This window comes from Halichoerus grypus, chromosome 13 (genome assembly GCF_964656455.1).
Source record: "Halichoerus grypus chromosome 13, mHalGry1.hap1.1, whole genome shotgun sequence".
Classification (NCBI taxonomy): domain Eukaryota; kingdom Metazoa; phylum Chordata; class Mammalia; order Carnivora; family Phocidae; genus Halichoerus; species Halichoerus grypus.
Window position 1 is genome coordinate 93,271,933 of NC_135724.1, and position 22,580 is coordinate 93,294,512.

A 22,580-nucleotide genomic window follows, 5' to 3' on the forward strand; every position below is an offset into this window, starting at 1 on the left:
CATGACACAGTGGGCTCCTGTCACTTCTGCCTAAGCAAGTCTACTCTTTATTGAAGTGATGGGAACGGGCAAAATTCCATACTGTCCCATCTAAATATAGATGTAGTGGGGCATCTGGGTAACCTGGTCTGTTAAACAAGCATCCAACTCTTGGTTTCAGCTCAGGTCATGATCTCGGGGTTGTGAGATCGAGCCCCGCCTAGGGCTCCACTCTCAGTGCAGAGTCTGCTGGAGATTCTCTCCCTCTGCCTCTGCCCCTTTCCCCACTTCTGCGTGCATGCTCTCTCTCTCTCTCTCTCAAATAAGTAAAATCCTTTAAAAATAAAAATAAAATAAAGTATAGATGTAGAATCAAAACAAGGACCCCAAGTTGCCATAACTTATCCACTAAAAGAAAGATACTCTCAGACTGGTGTTTACAAAACAAAATCAACCCATCCGTGACATGCAGGAAGGGTGAAAATAAAAACTGGACATGGGTCTATCAAGAAAGCAGGGCTGCGGGGCGCCTGGGTGGCTCAGTTGGTTAGGTGTCTGCCTTCGGCTCAGGTCGTGATCCCAGAGTGCTGGGATCGAGCCCCGTGTCGGGTTCCCTGCTCAGCAAGGAGTCTGCTTCTCCCTCTCCCTCTGCCCCTCACCCCTGCTCCTTCTCTCTCTCTCAAATAAATAAAATCTAAAAAAAAAAGAAAGAAAAAAATCAGGGCTGCAACAGTAAAAAGAGAAAAAGTAAATTCAAGATCAAGAGACGAAATTTATGAATCTGAAGAGTAACACATACAACACAGACACGATTATTAACTCTCAAGGGCTTACGTGCATAGCACTGGAATATTAAAAACAGAATTATACATTGAGATATATAAAGCAAAAGGTGATACACGAAGAAATAAGGAGAGCTTAGACAGAACACAACAGAAATGGGAGACATATTTAACATACTACCTTTACTTCTGACAGGTCATGTGTGTGGAATGAATGGAAAGAAAGCAGCTATAGAGAACATGACAAATAAAAGCAATTAATGTTCAGTTAATAGCCTTCTGTACACATGAAAGGAAAATATCACAAGAGCTATACTGTTCCCAACATCCAAAAACATTTAGAGACATTGTCCACGAGAAATATCAATAAATCCCTGAGAAAGAAACAGAATAAATTTTTAGAACGCAATCTAGTAATATTGTAAGTTATTTTAAAATAGTAAGAAAATAATAGCAACAAGCCGACTACTTACAAATTTATAAACTCTACTAGCAAACCTGGGCTCAAGCTGGAAATCAAAGCCATGGTGGAGACTGGAAGGGAAGATGCTCAGATGGGAGGGGACGTGCGGAAACCCACAGCCAACACTGGGGGTGCCAGCTCTGGGAGTCACTTAATGAGGGTCCTCGTCTAGGCAGAAAGATGCCAGCCCTGAATGAAGAAGTCCGGCAGAGTTTTGCTCTAACACTTACTGCCTAAGTAAATACAAAACCAATATTAACAAATGTTCTTGAAAATCTTCTGACCTCAGTGTAGCTTGGGAAAATACTAGCTGATATGCATGTTTGGGGAGAAAAAAAAAAAACCCTTTAAAAAGACCAATCAGCAAAAATGATAAGCCTCCAGTTAACTAATCCAGGAACTATGAGCAGAAACTATAAATGATCAAAATTAGAAATGAGAAGGTAAATAAATACAGATGCTCAGGAAATTTAAAAACAATACTGTATAAAAACCTATGTTAATAAATTTGAAAATCTTGGGGGGGAAAAGATGTTCTCGGAAACCATAAAATGTGAAAGTGGACTCTGGAAAAGACATAAGCCTGTATTGGAAGAATAAGTATCTAATAAATTATAACAAATTATTGAGGAGCTATCCTTAAAGAAAAGGACTGGTGATCGGAGGAGAAGGGGAGGGGCACCTAGCTAACCAGCAGTAGAAGGAAACTCTCAACCTGGACCCTACCAAAAACTTAGAACAAAACACAAAAATTAACTTAATGGCAAAATATTACGTGTTTCTATTAGGAAGAAGAGCAGAATACATCTATCACCAGCACTTACCAGCAGAGGTCCTAGTGAAGGAAGGGAACCAAGAAAAAGTAAGTAAGAGACATATGGATTCAAAAGAAAGATTGATTGATTATGGTAGACAACATGAATGTCTACCTACAAAAAATCTAAGATACACCACTGACAAATCTGAAAGTCTATTTTTCCTTATTTAAAAAAATCTAAAGAGGGGCACGTGGGCGGCTCAGTCGGTTGAGCATCCGACTCTTGATCTCAGTTCAGGTCTTGATCTCAGGGTCGTGAGTTCAAGCCCTGAGTTGGGCTCCACGCTGAGCATGCAGCCTACTTAAAAAAACAAAAAATCAAAAAAAAAATCAAAAAACAAAAAAAATCACAAAATGTTAACGTTTCTTCATTTGGGGTGACCAGTAAATAAGTAATCGATTGCTACATTGTTTTTGGTAGTATCCAGAAACATGTGCGCAGGGGTGTGTGTGTGTGCCTGTGTGCGCATGCATATTTCACATTTACCAAAAAAGGGGCTGTTGGGGGGCACCTGGGTGGCTCAGTCGGTTAAGCGTCTGCCTTCGGCTCAGGTCACGATCCCAGGGTCCTGGGATCCAGCCCCACCTCGGGGCTCCCTGCTCATCTCCCCCTGCTTGTGCTCTCTCTCTCTCACTCTGACAAATAAATAAATAAAATATTATACAAGAAAAAAAGGGAGAGTGGGAAATCAGGTCACCTCGGTGGTTTCATATGTAAACTGCCTCCCATATTCAAGAAAAATATATGCACATATACACTACTTACCCTGTTCCCTAATATACACAAAGAAGTGCTTCCAGAAGAATAGCAATATAAGAATGTATCAAAGACAGGACTTACATAAAATTTCTAAAATCTACAGAAAATAAACTTCAGCATTATGATGAAGTGGAAGGGCTCTAGGAATAAAGTTGGAAATATTAAAATATTTATTAACTTATTATTCACCACATTAACAGAATGAAGAAGAAAAGCATTATAACCATCTTGAGCCAGGCCCAAAAGATCCATTTAAGGAAAGGCATAATTCCCCCTAAAGAAAAATTAAGCCAAGCAAAATAAAAGAAACAGATGTTCTTAAAGAAAAAAAACCATATTGATATTTACCACTGATGACACTGCGTGCCTGGAAAATCCATTCAAAACCCCAGAAAACAATCACATCGTAAGAGCATTCAGTGAGGAGGTTGTCAGCACAAAGCACAAAGCCAAGAACCTGTTTACAGGAAACCATCACCCGTTACAAATGCAGGGGCAGAAAGTTTCCATTTATATTCTTCAATAGAGAATACAATATCAACGAGCAGATTTAACAAGAAAATTGTCAGACCTCTTTAAGAAAATGCTTCTACTATTCTGAGGAACACACAATGTTGGGAAAATTAAAGGTATCAAGGACACACACTGTTTGCATTCTGGGGCATGGCGGGGGGTGCAGGTCCCACCAAGAATAGAAGCAGGAAAAGGACCAAAAAGCAGGTTTTTATGGAGTCCTTCGGTTTCCCTACCTCAACAGGGCCAAGTGGGCTTCGCAGATGTGATTCATGGGACTGATGACCTGCCCTTGACGCAGGGGGGTCATTCTGGGTTGCCCGGGGAGGGGAGTGCAGCCATGGGAGCCCTTGAAAGCGGACCTGGGAGAGGAAGCTGGAGAGACTGAGAAGCGAGAGGGCCCAGCATGGCACTGCTGGCTTTGGAGATGGAGGTGGCCATGGGGGGAGGGAGACCCAGCTGACAGCCAGCAAGGAGACAGGGACCTCAGTCCTCCAACACCCAGGAACTAGATTCTCCTGACGGCGTGGGGAGCCTGGGAGCAGAGTCTCCTCCAAAGCCTGCAGCGAAGAGCCAGCCCCCTGACACCTGCTGTCAGCCCAGTGAGGCCCTGAGCAGAGAACGGAGCCCACCTGGACATCTGACGTGTAGACCCGAGCTAATCCACGGGTGCTGTGGCGTCGGAGGCCACCTCTCCCACGGCCAGAGAAAACCAGCAGGTCCCCGCCATCCAGTCCACAGGCGCGGACAGGGCTGGGTCTTCCCCTACACCACCCGACGCCCGGTGCCCACGTTCTCACCACGAAGCCCCACCCGCCCCCTCTTCTCCCCCGACCCCTGCGGGTCCCCAGGAGGAGCCTCTGTGTGATCGAGGGCACAGTTCCCAGCCGAGCGGTACCAGCAGCCGCCCCACCACCCTCCCTGGGTCCCCGTGAACCACACACCGTCCTTTTCCGAAACCACGCTTCTGCTGAAATCTGCCAGCACGCATGTTCTCGTTGGCACCAAAGAACCTGACTGAGAGATTCGCACTCCGCCACCGTGCACCGAGAGAAAGACCCCTTTCCCTTCACAGGTGTCACCGTTCCGATCTCGGCCCACGGCTCGGACCTCTCTGGGAAGCGGCTCTGGAAAGTCTCCGGGTCCTGCGCCTCGGCCGCGAAGGTTTCCACCCTGGTTCCGTGCCCCCCGCATCACCGCGGCTGCCCCAGGCCGAGACCACGTCACGGGGCTCCGCGTCAGAGGGGCAGTCCCTGTGCGTCCGTCCTGACCTCTCCCCAGCGTCCGACAGGCTGACTCTTCGCCCTGGGTCCCAACGTCCTCTCTGGGACACGACCAGCTCCTGACTTTTCTTCTCACTCTCTGGCCACTCTCTCTTTTCTCCCGGTCATCCTTGGCCCACAACTATAAATGCTGGAATTTCTCCAGCCTTGGTCCCTTCTACTTCCCTCCACACTCGTCCCCTAGGACAGCCCCACTATTCCTTTGGCTCTAGATGTCCTCTGTAGGTTTTCACCTCCCACATGCACATCCAGGCCTGCACTCTCTAAACCCCAGACTGGCAGATCCAATGACAACCTGACATACCCGCTCAGACATCGTACGAGCTTCTTCAATGTCCGCGACGTTGGACACTGGGATGACGCATTTCTTCCCAATCTTGTTCTCTCCGCATCTTCCTGTCTCGAGGGCACCAGCTCAACAGCTGTGCAAGCCTGAAATACTCGAGTCTGGATTCCTTTCCCTCCCTCACCGCCCCCCGCTCAAACCTTCAGTGACTTTGGTTCATTTCACCTGCTAAGTATCTCCCGAATCTGTCCACGTCCCTCCAGGCCCGGCCAGCATCCCAGTCCCAGCCGTACCCACCTCTTCCGTGAACCACCGTGAACCCAGGCCACTGGCTTCCTCCCTCCTTCCCTCCCCAGCCTCCCATTCACGCACCATCCCTTGTCCGTGTGAACTTGGGTAACAACGTAAACAAGAAATAAGATCACTCACTTCCCGTGTAAAACCTTCATCAGCTTCCTACTTCCTACTTCCCTGTGAATGAAAGCTGAAGTCCCTGGTCTAGGGGTCCTACGTGGACGGCACTCCAGCTGGGCTCCCAGCGGAGCCAGGGAAGAGTGTGCTCCAGCCGGTGCTCCAGTCCCTGCACACCACACTCTTCCTGACCCAGGACCGGGCACTGTCCCCTCGATCCAGGATGCCTTTCTCCTGCTGTTCCCTTAACCGACACGTTAGCATCCTTCATGATCCCGCTTAAACTTCACGGGACAACGGCTGCCACAGACAAATCTGCCTCAAGCCGCTCCATCCCCCACTGTTCTCCTTCAAATTATCTTCCATTTCTTTCCATCTGCAATTCCATCCTCACCTGCTTGTCCTCAGTCTCCCCCACCAGCCTAAGAGCTCCATGAGACTGGACACTTTTCCAGGAACATATTAGATGCTTCGTGGATATTTATTGGAAAAACGCTTTAAGACATACACAAGATACAAGTTAGCTGTGCGGTATTGAACCTAAAGGCATTTGCTAAATAAAGGTTAATACACACATGCAGCGGATTAATACGCAGCCATTAAAAGAGTGATGTGGTTCTTAGTTCTATAAAAACGCGTCAGAATCCAGGATATATTGTGAGGTGAAAATAGCAGGTTTTAAAATAGCATAATAACAGGATTCTCCCAGGCCCTGCTTGTGAGAATCGTTAAACGACATAATGAGTAAGTCAGTCCCCGCCACGTCTCAGGGTGGAGGCCAGGGCAGAAATGCACGTGTGGGCATTAGTCCCAGCCGTGCCGGCCCGTGGTCCCTGCGGGCAGCGAGCACCCACGTGTCCCAGGCGCTGGCCCACATCCTGGCCCTGCTGCATTTCTAGAACATACCAATGGCTGATATTTTTTCAAACCAGTCCAAGCATTTCTTTTTAAGTTAGATGCACATGCAATGGCTTAGTTTCTGTTTATAAAGGGGTGTGTGTGTGACCATCAGAAAGGAAAGTTCCCCCAAACAGGAGGTATTTTCTCTGGGTGGTGGTATTTCAGGCGCTACTGATTTTCTGCTTTAGGCTTGTCTTCACCGTCTGAAGGTTCTACGATTATTTTGTATTCTGTTTGCAATTAGAAATCAAAGCTGTTTGCCTTTGGAAAAGAGAGATGCAAGGCCGAGACCCGGTATGAATTCAGTGAAAGGGAAGGAAGGCTGCTGACCACAAGGAAGCACCACATGGCAGGTGCAAACCGACCACTGATGGGGTTTGCTCTTTGCCTCCCTCCTCCCTTCATCGGTATCGTTGGGATACGAAGGCGAACAAAAGTGTGTGCGGGGTGTCTGCTCTGCCCAGGATGAGCGCTCGCCCAACATGGACCTCCAACCACAGCACCTGCCAGGCAGCTGGTCGGGAGGAGACTTTCTGGGAAACCACCCCACTCCTACTTCAGCACCTCAGAATACGTCTTCTGGATTTTCTCAGAATATGCTTCACGGCCCTCCTTTTTGAGAACGCAGGAAAGGATGATCAGCCAGAATATGAATATCTGCACACACGTGACTACAAATAAAAACACCTATGTCTTACAATTCGCATTTCTTAAACAGTGTTAAAATGTCTGCCATTGAGACACCTGGAGGGCTCAGTCGGTTAAGCATCTGACTCTTGATTTCGGCTCAGGTCATGATCTCAGGGTTGCAGGATCGAGCCCCGAGTTGGGCTCTGTGCTCAGCGGGAGTCTGCTTGAGATTCTCCCTCTCCCTCTGCTCCTCCCCTCACGCACTCTCTCTCTCTCAAATAAATAAATCTTAAAAAAAAATGCCATCTGTACGCCCCAAATTGTGTCAGAGTGGGACACGGGTAGGCATCGGCTCCCCTCTGCAGACAGAAACACTGAGTCGCTAACTAGGCAAGAGCCCGAACCCACAGTCCCTTCTCAGACAACGTGGGGCCGATTGATTGCAAAAGGCACCCTCGATCTTCCGTGTGGCTTGTGCCACGGAAAAACTAAATATTAATTACAGGAAAAACAGAAATAAAATAAAACACTCATAAACAGAAAAAGTCAAAACAAAAGAGACGCAAATTCTTTGAGCCCATAAATGGCAGATAAAAGTGATGAACACCACAATTACAAGGAGATGGAAGAAAGACCCACTTCATAATCACCCGTCCTCCCAAGTGCCGGGGAAAAGGTTTCCCTGGAAGACATATGTCAGAGGCGTATTGTGAGCTCACCCTAAGCCTGTTTATTCTGGAGCTGACGCTGCTTCTCCCACGTGAGGCCTCTGATTACAGCATTTGCTAAAACGAAGGCAAATGATATTCTCAGGCCTGAATGAGTATTTCTCAAATACTAAGATAGTTTTATCGAAGACGAAAATTCTGGAATATAATCACAAACAGGAACATAAATAGATACCATATTTCCCTATTCTGATAATGAGTCAGCTTTTATTACAGCTGTCCAATTTTATCCAAGAATAGCACTCAGCTAATTAGACAGGAGTCAGTTTAATAACTAGCTGACATTAATAAGAATAGAATTGGATTATAGGAAAAGTTCTTCATGACTTTGAAAGAATGGTGAAAGCTGGTACGGTATTGTACAAAGTTGGAGTGGCCAGAAATTCACTTCTTACAAATACGCCGCGCTTGCAGTTAAAATTCCTGGCAGTAAGATCTGGACAACACCTCCTATACCAACACCGGATGCGCTCATCCGATCAACGTGTAAGTCCTGAAGACCTACTAGGTGTGGGACGCTGTTGGGTTTCTCTGCCACTGTACAGACGTTCTGTTTCTGCAGGGACAACGAACTGAACGCTTCACCAGCACACAGAGAGGGCCGCAGGTGACAAGAGGTGATCCTCCTCCACTGGGAACATCCGGAAGCAGAACGGGTAACAAGGAGGAGGAGTTCACAGATTTAGTCTCTGCAATTAAGAGCCTGGGGAAATAGAGTCTGGCTCCTGACACCCACGTACGAGCTACATGTAATTCTGAAGGCTCTGTGGGGAAAGCCTTGGAAGGTTCTCACGCCGTCAGAGAAAGCGAAGGAGGCCAAATGTCAGCAAGCAGGAAGAATGGAAGGATCAAGTCAAACATTAAAGGTAAGATGGAATTGTGTTTCTAGGTCTTTCCAAGATGGCAGCTGCCCGTCACGGGAAGAGCGTCCTGACGGATGGATGTCCTTGTGCTCGGTACCCCGCCGTATCTGCAGCGCACAAGGCAGCCCGTGGGGTGGCTCTCCTTTCTCAGGAGCTATTGACGTTTGCGTAAAGACCGTGCCCCCCCCCCCCCCCGCCAACTGCGGCAGAAAAACTAGACAAAAACACAGATTCACGCTACCAAGTGCAAGTACGCTTTCTCGATCACACATTCTTTAAAGACAAGGGAGCCTGTTTTCCCTTCCTCCGCCCACCCCACCCAGCAGTGCCCAACGCGGCAGCGGGGTGTCCCAGGAAAGGGCATCGGGAGCAGGGCTGGGAAGGCGAGCTGGCCTCTGGGCTCACGGTCCCTGCCGTTACATTCGTCCTGCTGGACAAATAAAATACGCTAAGAAACCGTAACCCCTCACACACGTTAAGTTCGATGCTGGGTGAAATCTGGATAAAACCAGTGCAATCCCCCAGGGCCACCACGTACAGAGGTTTTTTGTGGCATTTAGCTCACTGATTAATTGTGCAAACTCTAGAGTCCGGGAAACCTAAGCTCCAGAGAGACCGTCACCTCTCCCTCTATCACCCCCTCCACCTGTGAAATGGGAAGAATGTCCTTATCCTCCAGAGCGAGTGCACATCGGCCCCAACAGTGTGCCTGGCGCGCGGTGAGCACGAAGCACGGTCAGGGGTCAGCACGGCTGCTGGCCTGGCTCCCGCTGGTCCCAGCACAGCCCCGGCTGCGACTCCATCGGTGTCACCTCCTGCAGGCTCTCCTCTGGCTCGGGGCGCATCCCCCACTCTGCTCCGTGTTCACCGGGGCTCAGGCGGTATGGGGAGCCGAGGCCGGGGCGGGAGGATCGCGGCACTTACTGGGGCCACCTGCTCTGGAATCTTCCTGATGCCACTGGGGGGCATCTTCCCTGTCCCAGCGAGAAGCCAGCGTCCCTCCCTCTCCTGGCTGTTCTCCCCTCTCCCCTCTTCCCCCCCTTTCTCTCTGAAGCTAAGGCAAACACCCCATTTCTGAGATCCTGGCCACATCAGAGACCACGCCCTCAAGGACCCTGAATTCCTTCAGGACTTTGATTTCAAAGGCCATTCTCCCTGTGCCAGGAATTCCGGAGCCACTTGCAGGAAAGCATGCACGCCTCATCCTGAGTACTGACAAAGCCCTTTCCAACCACCATGCACTTGCCCCTCCCAACAACCCTGGGGGGGAGTGCGCACTGTGGGTGCCTTCTGCAGGTAAGGAGTCAGAGAGAGGCTTTGGGGCTTACACAGGTGTGGTGGAGCTGGGGCACGCAGCCAGGGCTTCTGACCCGGGTCTGGCACTGGCTTCCACTCAGGAATACTTAGCCGTATGTTACAAATCTCCCAAACTCAGACTGAGCCACGGGGTTCTTCAAGTGCAGTGTTCACACCGGAGGTAGACCAGAAACCCATGTAATTCCAACTACACATGCTTATGTGTTATGCCCACCGCACTGAGCTGCACTTCAGAAGGACCCGTAAGGGCTCCCGATGAAGGGGCTCATATGTGGGGTGCAAAGATACACCGTACGCGCATGCCAAAGCTAGAGGAAAAAACAAAACTGGATTAAGTGTCCCCCAAATTTTAATTAATAAATCAGCAAGGACTCAGGAAAGGCACAAAGCAAGCCCTGATAAATCTGAGAAGTGGCACAGATGACTTCAGTCTCTGCTCAGCCCCTCCACTGTCCTCCCTCCCCTTCCCCTCCACCCTCCCACCCTCCCTAAGCCGGTTTTAAGAATGGATTGAAATTAACCACCCTAAGGTGGCATTTTCTGTTTCCAATCCTCATCTTACACGTTCTATAGTAAAAACAGTCCCTAGTCAGTCATTCGTGAAACACTGTGTTCAAGGAGTGGAGAAAGATCTTCTCAGAGATTCCTTAGATTCTTTAAATGAGGATGCGTGCTGTGAGTTTGCACTTCAGGAACATATCCACAAATGTTGGACCACAGAGAACCGAAATAAAGTTTTTCTGCAGGGTCAGTTTCCTGGGAAACATGCGTGCCAAGTAAAACAGGGTGGCCGATAATGATCAAAGAAGTCAAAGGGCTGGTCTTCCAGGGGGCTTGAACTGGCACCTCCATCATCAGGAAATGGGCCGATTTACCTGGAAGGCAGGCAGTCTGCCATCCCCTAATTTCAGGATATGGGTATCTACGCTCCCTGCCAAAAATAAGGTTCAGAGGAGGATTTTTCAGAGGGGAAGCGGGTTTGTAAGCAAGTCTGAATAACCTGTTTGGTCTGGAAAAATGTAAAAACAGGGGCGCCTGGGTGGCTTGGTTGGTTAAGCGACTGCCTTTGGCTCAGGTCATGATCCCGGGGTCCTGGGATCGAGTCCCACATGGGGCTCCCTGCTCAGCGGGGAACCTGCTTCTCCCTCTGCCTCTGCTCCTCCCCCTGCTTGTGCTCTCTCTCTCTGTGTCAAATAAATAAAATCTTTTTAAAAAATGCAAAAACATCCATTGGAACAGTGTTGGTCAGGGACAAAAGTGAAGGAAGGAAAAGGCACGCGGGCCATTTGGACAATGCCTCTCACACTTGAACTTGCAGATGGACGGGGTGGGATCATTCTGAAATGCAGATTTAGACTCTGGGTCTGGGAGGTGGGTCTGGGAGGTGGGTCTGGGAGGTGGGCGAGGATGGGATTTTGCATTGTATCAGACTCCCAGGGGCTGCGGACGCCTGAGGCCTTCACGGGCCACAACTGGGACCAGCAAAGATTTAGGGAATAATGAGATCTGATCTGGGAGGAGGGTTGAAAGATGTGGTCTTTGTGCTCACAGAGCAAACTGCTGTGGAGACAGAAAATCAACACGTCAGAGAGATGCTGGAAAACTGGAAAAAAAAAAACAACCCAAAGCTGGCTGGATGTGTGAGGGGACAGAGCACAGCAGTGGGCTGGTCAGCTAGGGAGAGGACACCCGGTGGTGTGCCCGAGGACTGGACACGGAGCTGCAGCTGGAGGGGAGGAGAAGCTGAGATGGGTCAGGACTCCTCGTGACCACAGGCTCAGGGACTTGGGGGACGACTCGGCACTCAGCACCCAGCCATGCTCATGACTTTGACGCATTGAAGGGACACAAAGCAACACTTGCAAAGGGAAAAGGGGCTCAGGGGGTGAGGTCTGGGGGAGCCCCGCTCAAGCTGCCAGAATGCTCTCCAGGGGAGTCCCATGAGAGACGTTTAGTTCCCCCAGCAAGGACCTGTGACAACACGTGTGAGGAGCTTCACCAGGAGGCCCATCAGAGACTCAGCACCAGGGCGTTCACTGGGGGCCAGTCACGGAGACACCCTCCGCAGGCACCTGCCAATGTCCTGACTGCCCGAAGGAGAGCAGGTGCTCGGCATAAACCCCAGGATCTGTACCGACAGTGAGGCCCAGCGAGCCCCTCCTATCAATCAGGGAATCGGGGGGAGGACCCTCCTACAATCTGAGGTCCCAGACCCCACACCCAAGGCCAGCTTTGCGAGCGGCCCCTCTAGCAGCGAGCACCATGCCACGCCCGCCACGGGAGCTGAGTTCTGCACCCGTGTCTTCCTGCCCCCAGGGCTCCGAGCAAGAGCCCTGAGGAAGGGAAACCAGCCCACCTCATGAAAAGGGAAGCAGGCCAGTTTGCTCAGAGCTTCCTGGGCTGGAAGATCCCCGGAGGGCGAGCGAGCACATCCCAGACTCCAGCACTCACTGGCTACGTCACACTTAACCTCTCTAGACCTCAGCTTGTTAACTGTGGGCTTAATGCCAAGCGAGAGGCAGACAGCCTGCCTATGAACAAAACGGCAAAGAACTATATCATCATTAGCAAGGAATCTAGCCTCAAACAACTGACAACCGGGTGGCCCTGCAATGAGCTAGGCATGAGTGTAAAAACCGCCTTTCATTTTTTAACGCCTTTAATTCCCGCAACGAATGCTGCGAGGTACCCTGTATTGTGCTCTCATTTTACAGACTGGAAAACAGAGGCACAGAGAGATCGAGAGCCTTGCCCAAGGTCACAGAGCCTCCAGGGGTTTGGCAGGAATTCAAATCCGGGACCTGACGACGCATCAGGGTTGATCAAAGCGCTTCAGTTCACAGCGAAGGACGCGAGACGGTTTTATTTTTTCACGGACTCTGCTCTGTCAACAGCGTCCCTACCAGACAGCAAGCACGCGCCCGCATCACGGCCTCAGGGCTACTCCATAATTCTTCAGTTACTTTTTGTTTCTAAGAAGCGTTCGTTGTGGCTCTGAATACTCCATCCCGTCCATTTTTAGGTTTCAATCGTGTTTTAGCCCGTCAGCCCCCAGCGAAGGTTATATTATGTCGGGGACTGTTAGTGTCCCCCGGAATTCATGCAGCCTCACCCCCAACATGCTGGCTCGGAGGTGGGGGCTGTGGCAGGTGCTCGATCGGAGTTCGAGGAAGTGGTGAGGGTGGCCCCGTGGCAGGGTCAGCGCCCCTAGAAGAAGAGGGGCAGACCCCAGCATGCTCTCTGTCCAGCATGCGAGGACACGGGACAAACTGGCCATCTGCAAGGTAGGACCCTGACCTCCTTGCACCTTCCAGCCCCCACGCCTGGAGACTACAGGTCTGTTGTCTCTGTATTTTGTCGCAGCGGCCCGAGCTGGCTCAGGCAGACTAGCTGTCTGGCGGCCTGGATGGGCTCCGGGGCTCTGCTGGCTCACCCCACTCCTGCCGCCCAGCAAGCAGTCCGTCCACTGTCAGGGCAGAGAAGAGGACGAGCGAGGAAGGCCCTTCTCTGCGAGGGACTGTCCCCGGCCAACCCGCTGTTCTCTGCTTGGTCTTCAACAACTGTGGACCTTGTTCCTTTAACACAGACTCTGAGTTCCGGTCTCCTGTGTCCAAGGACAGAGAGTGTCCCAGGGCGCTCCACCCGGCCCAGCCTCCTGGAGGGGTGACGCCCGCCCCCACCCATCCCAGGCACGGCGCCCTCCGGCTGCTGCTGATCCCTCCCCTCCTCACGGACTGCTCTGTCAGTGGATTGCTGGCAAGGTGCTTAAGCTCTGGCCGTGTCCCAGGATGACCTCTCACCTGCAGGGCACACGAGCATCCCTACTGTACCATGCGGTGCGGGGAAGCCCTCTATGGGGCCCAGGGTCTCTTCCTTCCCCACATCCCAGGAGCATCGTGTGTGCTGCTGGGTTGGCAGATCCGAGACACCAGAGACACCAGGCCCAGGAGGGGCAGGTGCTTTGGGAGCAGACAGGGCAAACGGAATGGCCCTGGGGTCATCCTCAGGACTGTTCACAAAGAGGTCTCCTTCCAGCATGCTCCCTAAGGTCGGGAGAGGCCTCGTCCCCTGCTTCACTCGTGGAACGAGCAGAAGTGCTGGATGTCATTTCCGGGTAGGAATTTCAAAGGCCAGCGCCTGATTCCACAGGGAGCCTGGCAGGTGCCCCCAAGGAGCCTGCATCCACCTGCGTTCCCCCACAGCCTCTGACCAGCATCTCCCCATCCCACCCCCCACCCCACTCCCACCCTGCTGCGCTGGCAATGAGACTAGACTGGAGGGATCCCAGGACATCAGAAACCCAGCTGTGAACTCCGTGCGAGACAACGAGCCAGACGCGGTTTGAAGGTGTCTCTTCCCAGAAAGCAGAGTAAATGAATTCTGTCTGGAACTGAGATGCAAAACCCAAACAGGGCTATGCTAACAGGTTTATTCTAAAAATGAGGATATGACAAAACGTGAAAAATGCAAAGCTGTTTTAGTGAATACAACGTCATGATTTGGCGGTTCACAAGGCAAGCGCGTATCCCACAGCAATAAATATTAATAATGGCAATTGATAATTGAGCCCTTCTTTCTGTTTGGTCTCGCAGGAGCTCTTTGCACGCTTGACCTTCCTGCTGGCCTGTGAAATAAGTACTATTATTACCATCCCCATTTTCAGGTGAAGAAACGGAAGGGTGAAGAAAGTATGGGCCTTGCCCACTGGCCACTGGCTAATGAAGAGCACTGTTGGTCCGTCTTGGCCCAAAGGGCCTGTTTTCACACTGTGAAGTCGGTGATCACGGAGAACCCCGGAGACCTGGGGCAGATACGAAGACAAACAGCTGCACCAACGCGGGGTCACTCCTCCTGTAGCCGGTGCTCACGTGAGCAAAGAGCAGAAGTTGGACAAGATCACCTGACGCTAGTTTAGCTTCAGAGCTTAGGAGACATGGCCCACAGTCCCTTCCGTCCTCTCTAATTCTTGCCGTTAGAACCCGCGGTCTGAAGGAGGCACCGCCAAGCATCCAGGACGCCTCGTTTCCCGTTCTGACATTTCACTGAAGGTACGGTTCCAAGCCTGCCTCGCTGGAGAAGGAGCCGTCCCCAACCAGAGAATTATACGGCGAGTCCCAAGGGCAAAAATGTGTCTGGGGAAGCTCCTTTGTCACTGGAAGAGGAAAGTTAATTTTTAACCCCCTCACCTGGATGAAGCCCATTCCGAGCTAACAGATGCAAAGTGCTGGAGTCGTGTTCTTAATGTGAACACGGAAACTGTGAAAAGCACATCCATTAAAAAATAAAACATGTATAAGCTGCCTGCTACATTCACTAAGTGATTAAAAACGTAATCTTCCTGAAGAAATGTGCCACATATTTGTTTATATTAATGTTAATAACTTGCTAACTAATGATAAATGTATGATAATTTATTCTAAGTGAAATGAAGTGTGCCCTAAAGACAGACTCTGTAAATGAAAGCTTATGTTCACCCGAGTTTACAGCGGGCACATTAATAACTATATTCTCTTACCGCAGTGAAAATGAATGTATGCAAATCATATGCAAAGGTACCCAGAGTAGCCAAATAATGGCAAAGTGGGGGTCCTTGGAAGTAGGAATTATTGGCAAAGGTTCCTGCCATGATCTTGCCCCCGTTGCTGTAGCTTGGAAATCCATCTCACAGGGCAAGGGAATATTCTACAGCATGCTCTCTGGGCCTATTTAAGATTCAGGATCCTTAGTCTTTGCTTCTCCATACATAAATAGAATTAATAAAACCTGCCTAATGTTCTATTGTGCGCATTTAGAAATCATTAAGCCAAACTATTTTTGTGAATTTAGAAATTATATAATTATTATCTTTATAAATAATGTTAACAATTCTAATTTATCCATGCACATAAATCTCAAAATATCTATCAGCATTCACAGCAGGCCTACACCCCCCCCACCCCAACCCCAGCTGCCCCACCAAATTACAACCAATCACCTTTGGGTGGATAGAGTGTGAGCATGGAAATTAAATCCAAGTGGTTATCAGTGGCAGACAATGGTTGGTTAGTGAGGTGAAGACCTTTATCCTCTCTCTCTGCTAACAGGAAGGAGGGAGGGAGGAGAGAGGGAGGGAGGGAGGGAGGAGAGGGAGGGAGGAAAGGGATGGAGGGAGAGAAGGGAAGGAAGAAGGAAGGAAGGGAGGGAGGGAGGGAGGGAGGGAGGGGAGGGAGGAGGGAGGTCTCAGCTGTGACCTGGGGGCAGGCAGGAAGGGTTCATCCCAGAAGGAACCCTGCCACCTGAATAAGGCCTGGTGACTCTCAACACTGAGTCTGAAATGATCAAAGGTCTCAGAGCAACGAAGCAGGGGTTTTACCACTAATGGGGGCAGCGATGGACTGTGGCATCAAACCCCATTCAAATCTCCAGCTGGCATGCCAGGCTCCACGTCTGTCTGTCTGTCTGTCTCCCTGCGGGTTGGATCTCATGGCTCACTTGTGGAAAAGCATCCGAGCATGAGGTCACTACACCCCACGCCTCTTGGGGACAGAGTGGCCCAGGGCTCAGGCTCAGGCTCCATCCCTTGCCTGCACCCCAACTTCCACCTGTCCACCCGGGAAGGGCAGCGTCCACTCCGTTCGCTTACTGGAAGGACAGAAGGGAGGAACCGAGAGGCTCACAACAAATGGACAGGCGGGTAGGTGGCGCGCACATGCATGTCACCCAGAACAGTGTTTGACACACAGGAGGATCACAAGGACTGTGACAGAAACGCAATCCTGAGTGTCTCGTCAGAACTTCCAGTAACTGGGGACAAGAGTCAATGTATTGGACTGAGAAGAGACTGCGACTCAAATCTCTAAGGGACAGAGGGCTCCAGGGGTCCAGTGGTGTCTGCATCCTCTCTCCCTCGCTCCCGGCCCACCGCAGGGGCCCCTCGCCCACCGTGGCCTCTGAGGGGCCAGCGTGTCCCCCCACACAGGGACGCATGTGACAGAGACGTTATGTGATTTGCAAAAAAAATTTCACTGCCTTTGCCCTTTACAGAGAGGGGCACCGACCTCTAAAGCCCGGCCGGCCTGTCTGCTTGTGGAATGGAGGCGGGGTCTGTCCAGTTGTCCTCGCTGGGCCGCTGGGGGGTCAGGCGTGACGCTGTCCGTGGAAGGACTGTGTGTTGTGCACGACGGGGTAAACGCCTCTCTCCTCTGTGTGTCCGCATCCGTCCCCTGCGGCACGGGGGCCTGACTGCACAGCCTGTCACCCCAAACCCCGCCACAATCCAGAAGGGAGGCCGTCTTGAATTGTCACGTCTCTGAGTCGCGGGAAGTCCCACAAAGGCGACACCTGTGACGGCCCCACTTGTACCTTCAGGGAGCTTTATTCCATTTGGTCCGACCTCCCAGAGAAGTAGCAGGTCCTCCGAGGGCAGGGCTCACACACCCGATTCACACACACCTGCGGGGTCTACGCGGCTCTCCCAGGCCTCGAGGCTTCGATCATCCACATTCTCATGCCTGACTTCAGGTTGTCCTGAGATGTGGGTGTCCGTTCAGTGTGGCCTTCACAGACTCCCGAGAGACCTCTCCACTTAAAATCATCACAGAGTTCTCAAAACGTGTAACTGAGTTGTTTTTAATGGAAACGGCACCCATGCACACAAACACACAAACCTACCTCCCCTTCAGTCCCTGACTCCCCCATTAAAGAATATTTCTTTTTGGACTCACTTATATTTTTATGTGAATTAGTGCTTTTTAGGAAGAAGATAATTATACCAAAGGGAACTCCCCACCGCGTCCCACAGATCCGTTCGCCAAACCTCATCTCCCCACGGGCCCCCCATCAGAGCATCTGGTGCGTGTCCTCGACAAATACTTCTCGGGCGAATGAAGTAACCAGGCCTGTGGATCTCGACCGTTCTTCACAACTGCCTGCCTAAGACTCACGGCATGTGTATTTTTTTCAACTCTTGCAAGCTACAGGGAGGTGGTGCCCAGGACCCTTCACGTTCTGCTGCCCTGCCCGGTTTCGGAACCGCTGCCTTGGGGGGCGGGGGTCATCCTGCTGTCCCCTCCTGCTTGGGGTGGGGGGTGGGGTGGACAGCTGCCCGCTGATGCCATTTCCACCAGCCTGAGCTCCCGTGCGGGGGGCTCTGCCGTCCCGCAGGGGGCGTTAACACAGAGCAAGGAGTGGAACCACAGGTCGAGTCCGAAACCTCCTCCCGGCGCTCACCTGTCCTGACGCTGCAGCAGACACAGTGCCCCCGACACTGTCCACCTAATCGTATTCATGTGCAGTGAGCACATTCATGCGCGGGACGGGACCCACCTGGAGCCTCTAAAAGGAGGGACGCCGTGAAGCCCCTCCAAGGGGCCGTGGCTGCCACCACCGAGCTAGGTCTGGGGGAACTCACTGCCATCGCCTCCCTGCGGCCGCACGACCGCGGGGTCCTCTGGGGACAGCAGAGAGACGGCTTTCCGTCTGCTGGCTCTTGATACCCATGCATGGCTTCATCCATCTGCAGGACTGTTGTGCGTGCGCTGAAGGACTCTTACAATCGAGTGGACGGCCTGCGTCTCCAGGGATGGAGACCGTGTGTGCGCGTGCGTGCGTGTGCGTGCACACGAATCCCGAGAGCATGTTACACCACACAAGGACATTCTGCATTGCTTAAATGTAAAGATGTATCTATATTAGCTCTTTCCCAAGCAAATGTAGGGCTCGCATAACAAAGTAACGACACTGTTCTCCTTCTACGCACATAAAATAAACGTTTCCCGTGAATCATTAAGATCAGAAAAAGGGTCTCCTCCCTAACACCGTAAAGAGATGAATTACTGCAGTAAAATGACTCCCTCGCTGTCTCCTGGTGTTTGCACACACTGTTAGTAAAACATGGCAGTCTGAGGCAACGATTAATATACTTTTATCTCCACAGACTTAAGAGATTCGGGCAGTTTGTGAAGAATCACTTTGCAGCTCTAGCTATTAGCAGACTAAGGCAACCATTAACAAATCTATTCTCTAATTGATTCCAAATTTTGCAAAGCAGAGAAGAAAAAGCAGATAAAAGGGGGAAATCTATTCTTTACCTACAGGGGAAAGGGATTTGTTTCAAGACCACTCGCTACGAAATAGAAAATGTGACTTTGGTCTTTGTCCATAAACACCCACGTGTGTGACAGCCGCCAGGCCACGTCTCCAAGGGAAAGATCGTGGCATTTATGCAGTAACAGAGATGTGCTGCCTAAATCTAATAAATTTTATTTTTTTAATAGGCGCTGCTTGATTTTTTTTGAAAAATGAACATTTGTGGCAAATCTTGATAATTTTTTCATCTGACATCTCCCCCAAAAAACAATTTATTCTCAAGGATATTACTTTTTAATGGGAAATGCACCTGGACCCAAGCGAACTAACTTCAGCTCCTGAGTGTTCTTTACAAGGTGGGGAGTTCTGTACCAAATTCACACATGCAAATGGATTTACTTAAATTACTAGATTTACAAACAAAACACCTTATCAAACTTTCTGTAGTAGAATCAGGTAAAAAAAAAAAAAAAAAATCACACCTTGATTTTTGTCTTCCGCAATGAGGCAAGTTCTCCAAATAGAAGCGTCTATGCTTTTATGGAAAAGGAAAGAAGAAACGTATTCTGACTCTACATTTGCTCAGGCCTTCGCAATAGGCATTGTCCCACCAAACGAAAAGCTCTGTTTTGGTGTTTCTGTGGTTTTGATTTGTTGTTCATATTTCTAACCCAAAACATCAGTGTCGACCACGTGGTCCCCCACCACATGCTTCCGAATGAATGAGCTCCAGCCTCACATTGGTCCTTAGACGTCCATGACTCTTGGGAGCCCATGAAATATACATGACGTGGCGTCCTGCCACCTGCAGATGAAAATGTCAAGTAAAACTTAAGAGTTTGGAGGCAGATCTCCAAAAGCCCTGGTAAGGCTAATTTAATACCTCTCTCTTACACGACCGCCCACAAGATGCAGTCCAAAACATCTACGTTTTCTCTCTTCAAACAAAAAATAAAGCAATTTCCCAGACTTAACACTAAACAGTTGTCCCACCAAACAAAGATATTAACCCTCTGACGTTTTCATGAACCAATAAAATGGGATCATTTGACATGCTTTTCGGGAAGAGTGGCTCTCCCCATTACAGAAAGTGTGACATTGGATTCCTGCTCTGAAACCCTGGCCATAAATCAGGATTAAAGGCCGTGGGTGAAGCTGCTGTTAACTCAGAGAGGCCAATGGCATGTTCCCTAAATCTCTCTTCAGCTCAGATAAAAATAAGTAAATAAGACTGCCGTGAGGGAACCTCAAGAACGGAAACTCCTCTCAAAACTTCTCCCTAAAAACCCTAAGTGAATGATGGCATATGTTGTCCAGACCCAGTCTGAGTGAGGTCCAGGACCCCTCCAGGTACAGGGCAGAAGGCCACACACCTGTCTGCAGGTCAGCAGGTAAGGGCTTTCCGTCTTGCACAGGCCTGACTCCTCCTTCACTCAAATTTTAAATCGGGCCCCTCCGCGCTGAATTCCAAGGCAGGGAAGTGAAATAGGGCCGGCTTAACACGGACGTGGCTCTGCGTGTAGGAGCTATTGCTAAAGCTTTGTAAAAAAACATTACCTGTCACATACGGTAAAGGTTACCCCCCCATACGAGACAGCTCTTAGAAATTAATTTTTTAAAAGGATGAACACCCCAACATTAAAAAAAAAAAACACAAGATAGGAAAAACAAAGCAAAGATGATTCTCAAAAAGAAAGACAATACAGGGCAAACAAACAAGAACATGATTTAACCTAGTTTTAATCAAAGATAAACAAAAAGCCCAGGACCCAAATGAACCACACTGGTGGCAGAAGGGCCTGAGGCCGTCCAGAGCCTTCGGTGCCAGGAGGGGAGAGACAAACCAGGCACAGGACACAAGGACTTCCCGGGGCTCGGACTCACACATGTGTGACCAGGCATGCTAACCCACCATCTTTATATGTGCACTTATACCACACGTAAGTAAATACATACGAACATAGATATACATGTGACATGTTATATATCTTAGATAACACGTATAGGGTACCGTAGCGTATTAGTACAGTAGTATGCATACATAATTCACACATATTTATATACGCATATACATATTTATATACCCATATATGTAGACACGTATATAATACAACATATATACTTACATGTTTTTCCTTATGTATGAATTATATACACAAACTACTCTAATAATATATTATGTGCATTATAAAATATAATCTCAACACTTTCTTTAAGCATTGCTTATGAGAAAACTTACATTAAACATGTAAGGAGAAGCTCCAATATTTTCTGTCCACACCCCCAGGGGGCACCACCCTCTCTGGAGACCCCTGCTCAGAGAGGCTCCACTCTCCGTCTTCGGAATGTACCTGGTGGCAAGGAAGGGGGGTGTGGCTGGGAGGAAGGCAGACCTGACTATCGGCAACCTTGGGCAGGGACACCCCCGAGCTTCAGCCCCCCGTCTGCAGGGGCCCTGGGGACACCTGCCACACAGGCCCGGTGTGAGGATGAACCACAGAGCCTAGGTCAGGTTTTTGGGGCTTAGGGTTGAAATCCTTTCTTTGAATGTATTCCAGTTCTCAGTATATATAAATGGGACTCAAAAAGCCAGACCTGCCGAGTTCAACCTAAGACGCAAATTCCACTTAGAAAAAGGTAAGAACAGAAGGATAATCCAGACCTTCTGAAATGCACCAATTCAAAGTAAAACGTTCAGTTCACTGGGTTGTGCCCCCGTGAAGCCCTCGGGAGTGAAGAGAACCCTTCTCCAGCCAATACCAGGGGACTCCAGCTTGTCTGTTACCGCCTGGGGGCCTGGGCGGCTCCGGAAGCTCTCTGTGCCCATCCCTCACCTGCAACGGGGACAACAGAGACACCCCCCCAGGACCGCTGTGACAGTGGACAAGGCACAACGGCTGACCCAGACGTGTTATTGCTGACGACGTGACGACATTGAGAAATAATCATCAGCTGAGTGTGCTGTTGGATTGTAAAGCGGCGGGAGCCTACAGAGTAGTATAGGTTGGATTTCTGCAACTTTATCACAATGCAGAGGTGCGGTCTGGGGAAACAGTAAATATGCACATATATACCCACCTACCTAACACACATTACATGGTGTATATGCTATATGCACGTGCATGCACATTTATATGTATACATATAAAATTACGATATTTAAGAAAAAATTATGATTTTTTTTTTAAAGTCTCAATAATGTAGTCACCAACATTTTTCAGGGTGGTAGGTATCGGGCTTTTCCTTCTTGGAAAATATCAAACCTCAAATGAAAGAAAAAGATTCACGCACTTTTGAAAATCCATTTCTAAGTTTAAAAAAAAGAAATACCACCATAGGTAGGTATTTCAAAGCCCGCATAAGATTCTCTAATTAGATCAAAGGACTTTTTATCTAAGGCATTCAGGGCTGAGAGATGGTGAAATCCCAGTTTAATCAACCCTAAGTCCCACAGCTCCTTGGAGGGAACTTCTCCTTAAAGCCATGAACTTCAGCCAAGAGTGTGTTGATTTTACCTTTTGTGTTCCCTGCTCTCTATAATAATAATAATGAGGTGCCCTGAAATGTTAATGCTGTTTGGAATTCCCATTTAAACTATTTCTTAAACTTCTGCCCTAAGTTCCCTCCCTTTAACAGACAGAGTTAGGATGCCCAGAGGGAGAGGCAAAGATAGAATACTGTGGGAAGACCAGGACCTAAAGGTGAGTCCGTCAACACTGAAATATCAATTATATTTAAATGAGAATTGCCCCAAGGTGCCAAAGCAACGACCTCAGGAATAT

At 49.6% G+C, this 22,580-nt stretch overlaps 1 protein-coding gene across 3 annotated transcripts in view; it reads right to left on the bottom strand.

Moving 5' to 3' along the window:
* TMEM132D (transmembrane protein 132D) overlaps positions 1 to 22,580 on the bottom strand; it is a 553,830-nt gene that overhangs the window by 485,224 nt on the left and 46,026 nt on the right. The window contains exon 1 of one of the 3 annotated variants that reach the window (XM_078061122.1): positions 18,037 to 18,210. The exons of 1 other annotated variant lie outside the window; for it this stretch is intronic. In XM_078061122.1, the coding sequence (XP_077917248.1) occupies positions 18,037 to 18,127 (91 nt within the window). In that variant the 5' untranslated portion in view covers positions 18,128 to 18,210. Of the gene's footprint in view, positions 1 to 18,036; positions 18,211 to 22,580 lie in introns of those variants that run through there. One more of the 3 variants, XM_078061120.1, reaches the window with a different exon arrangement.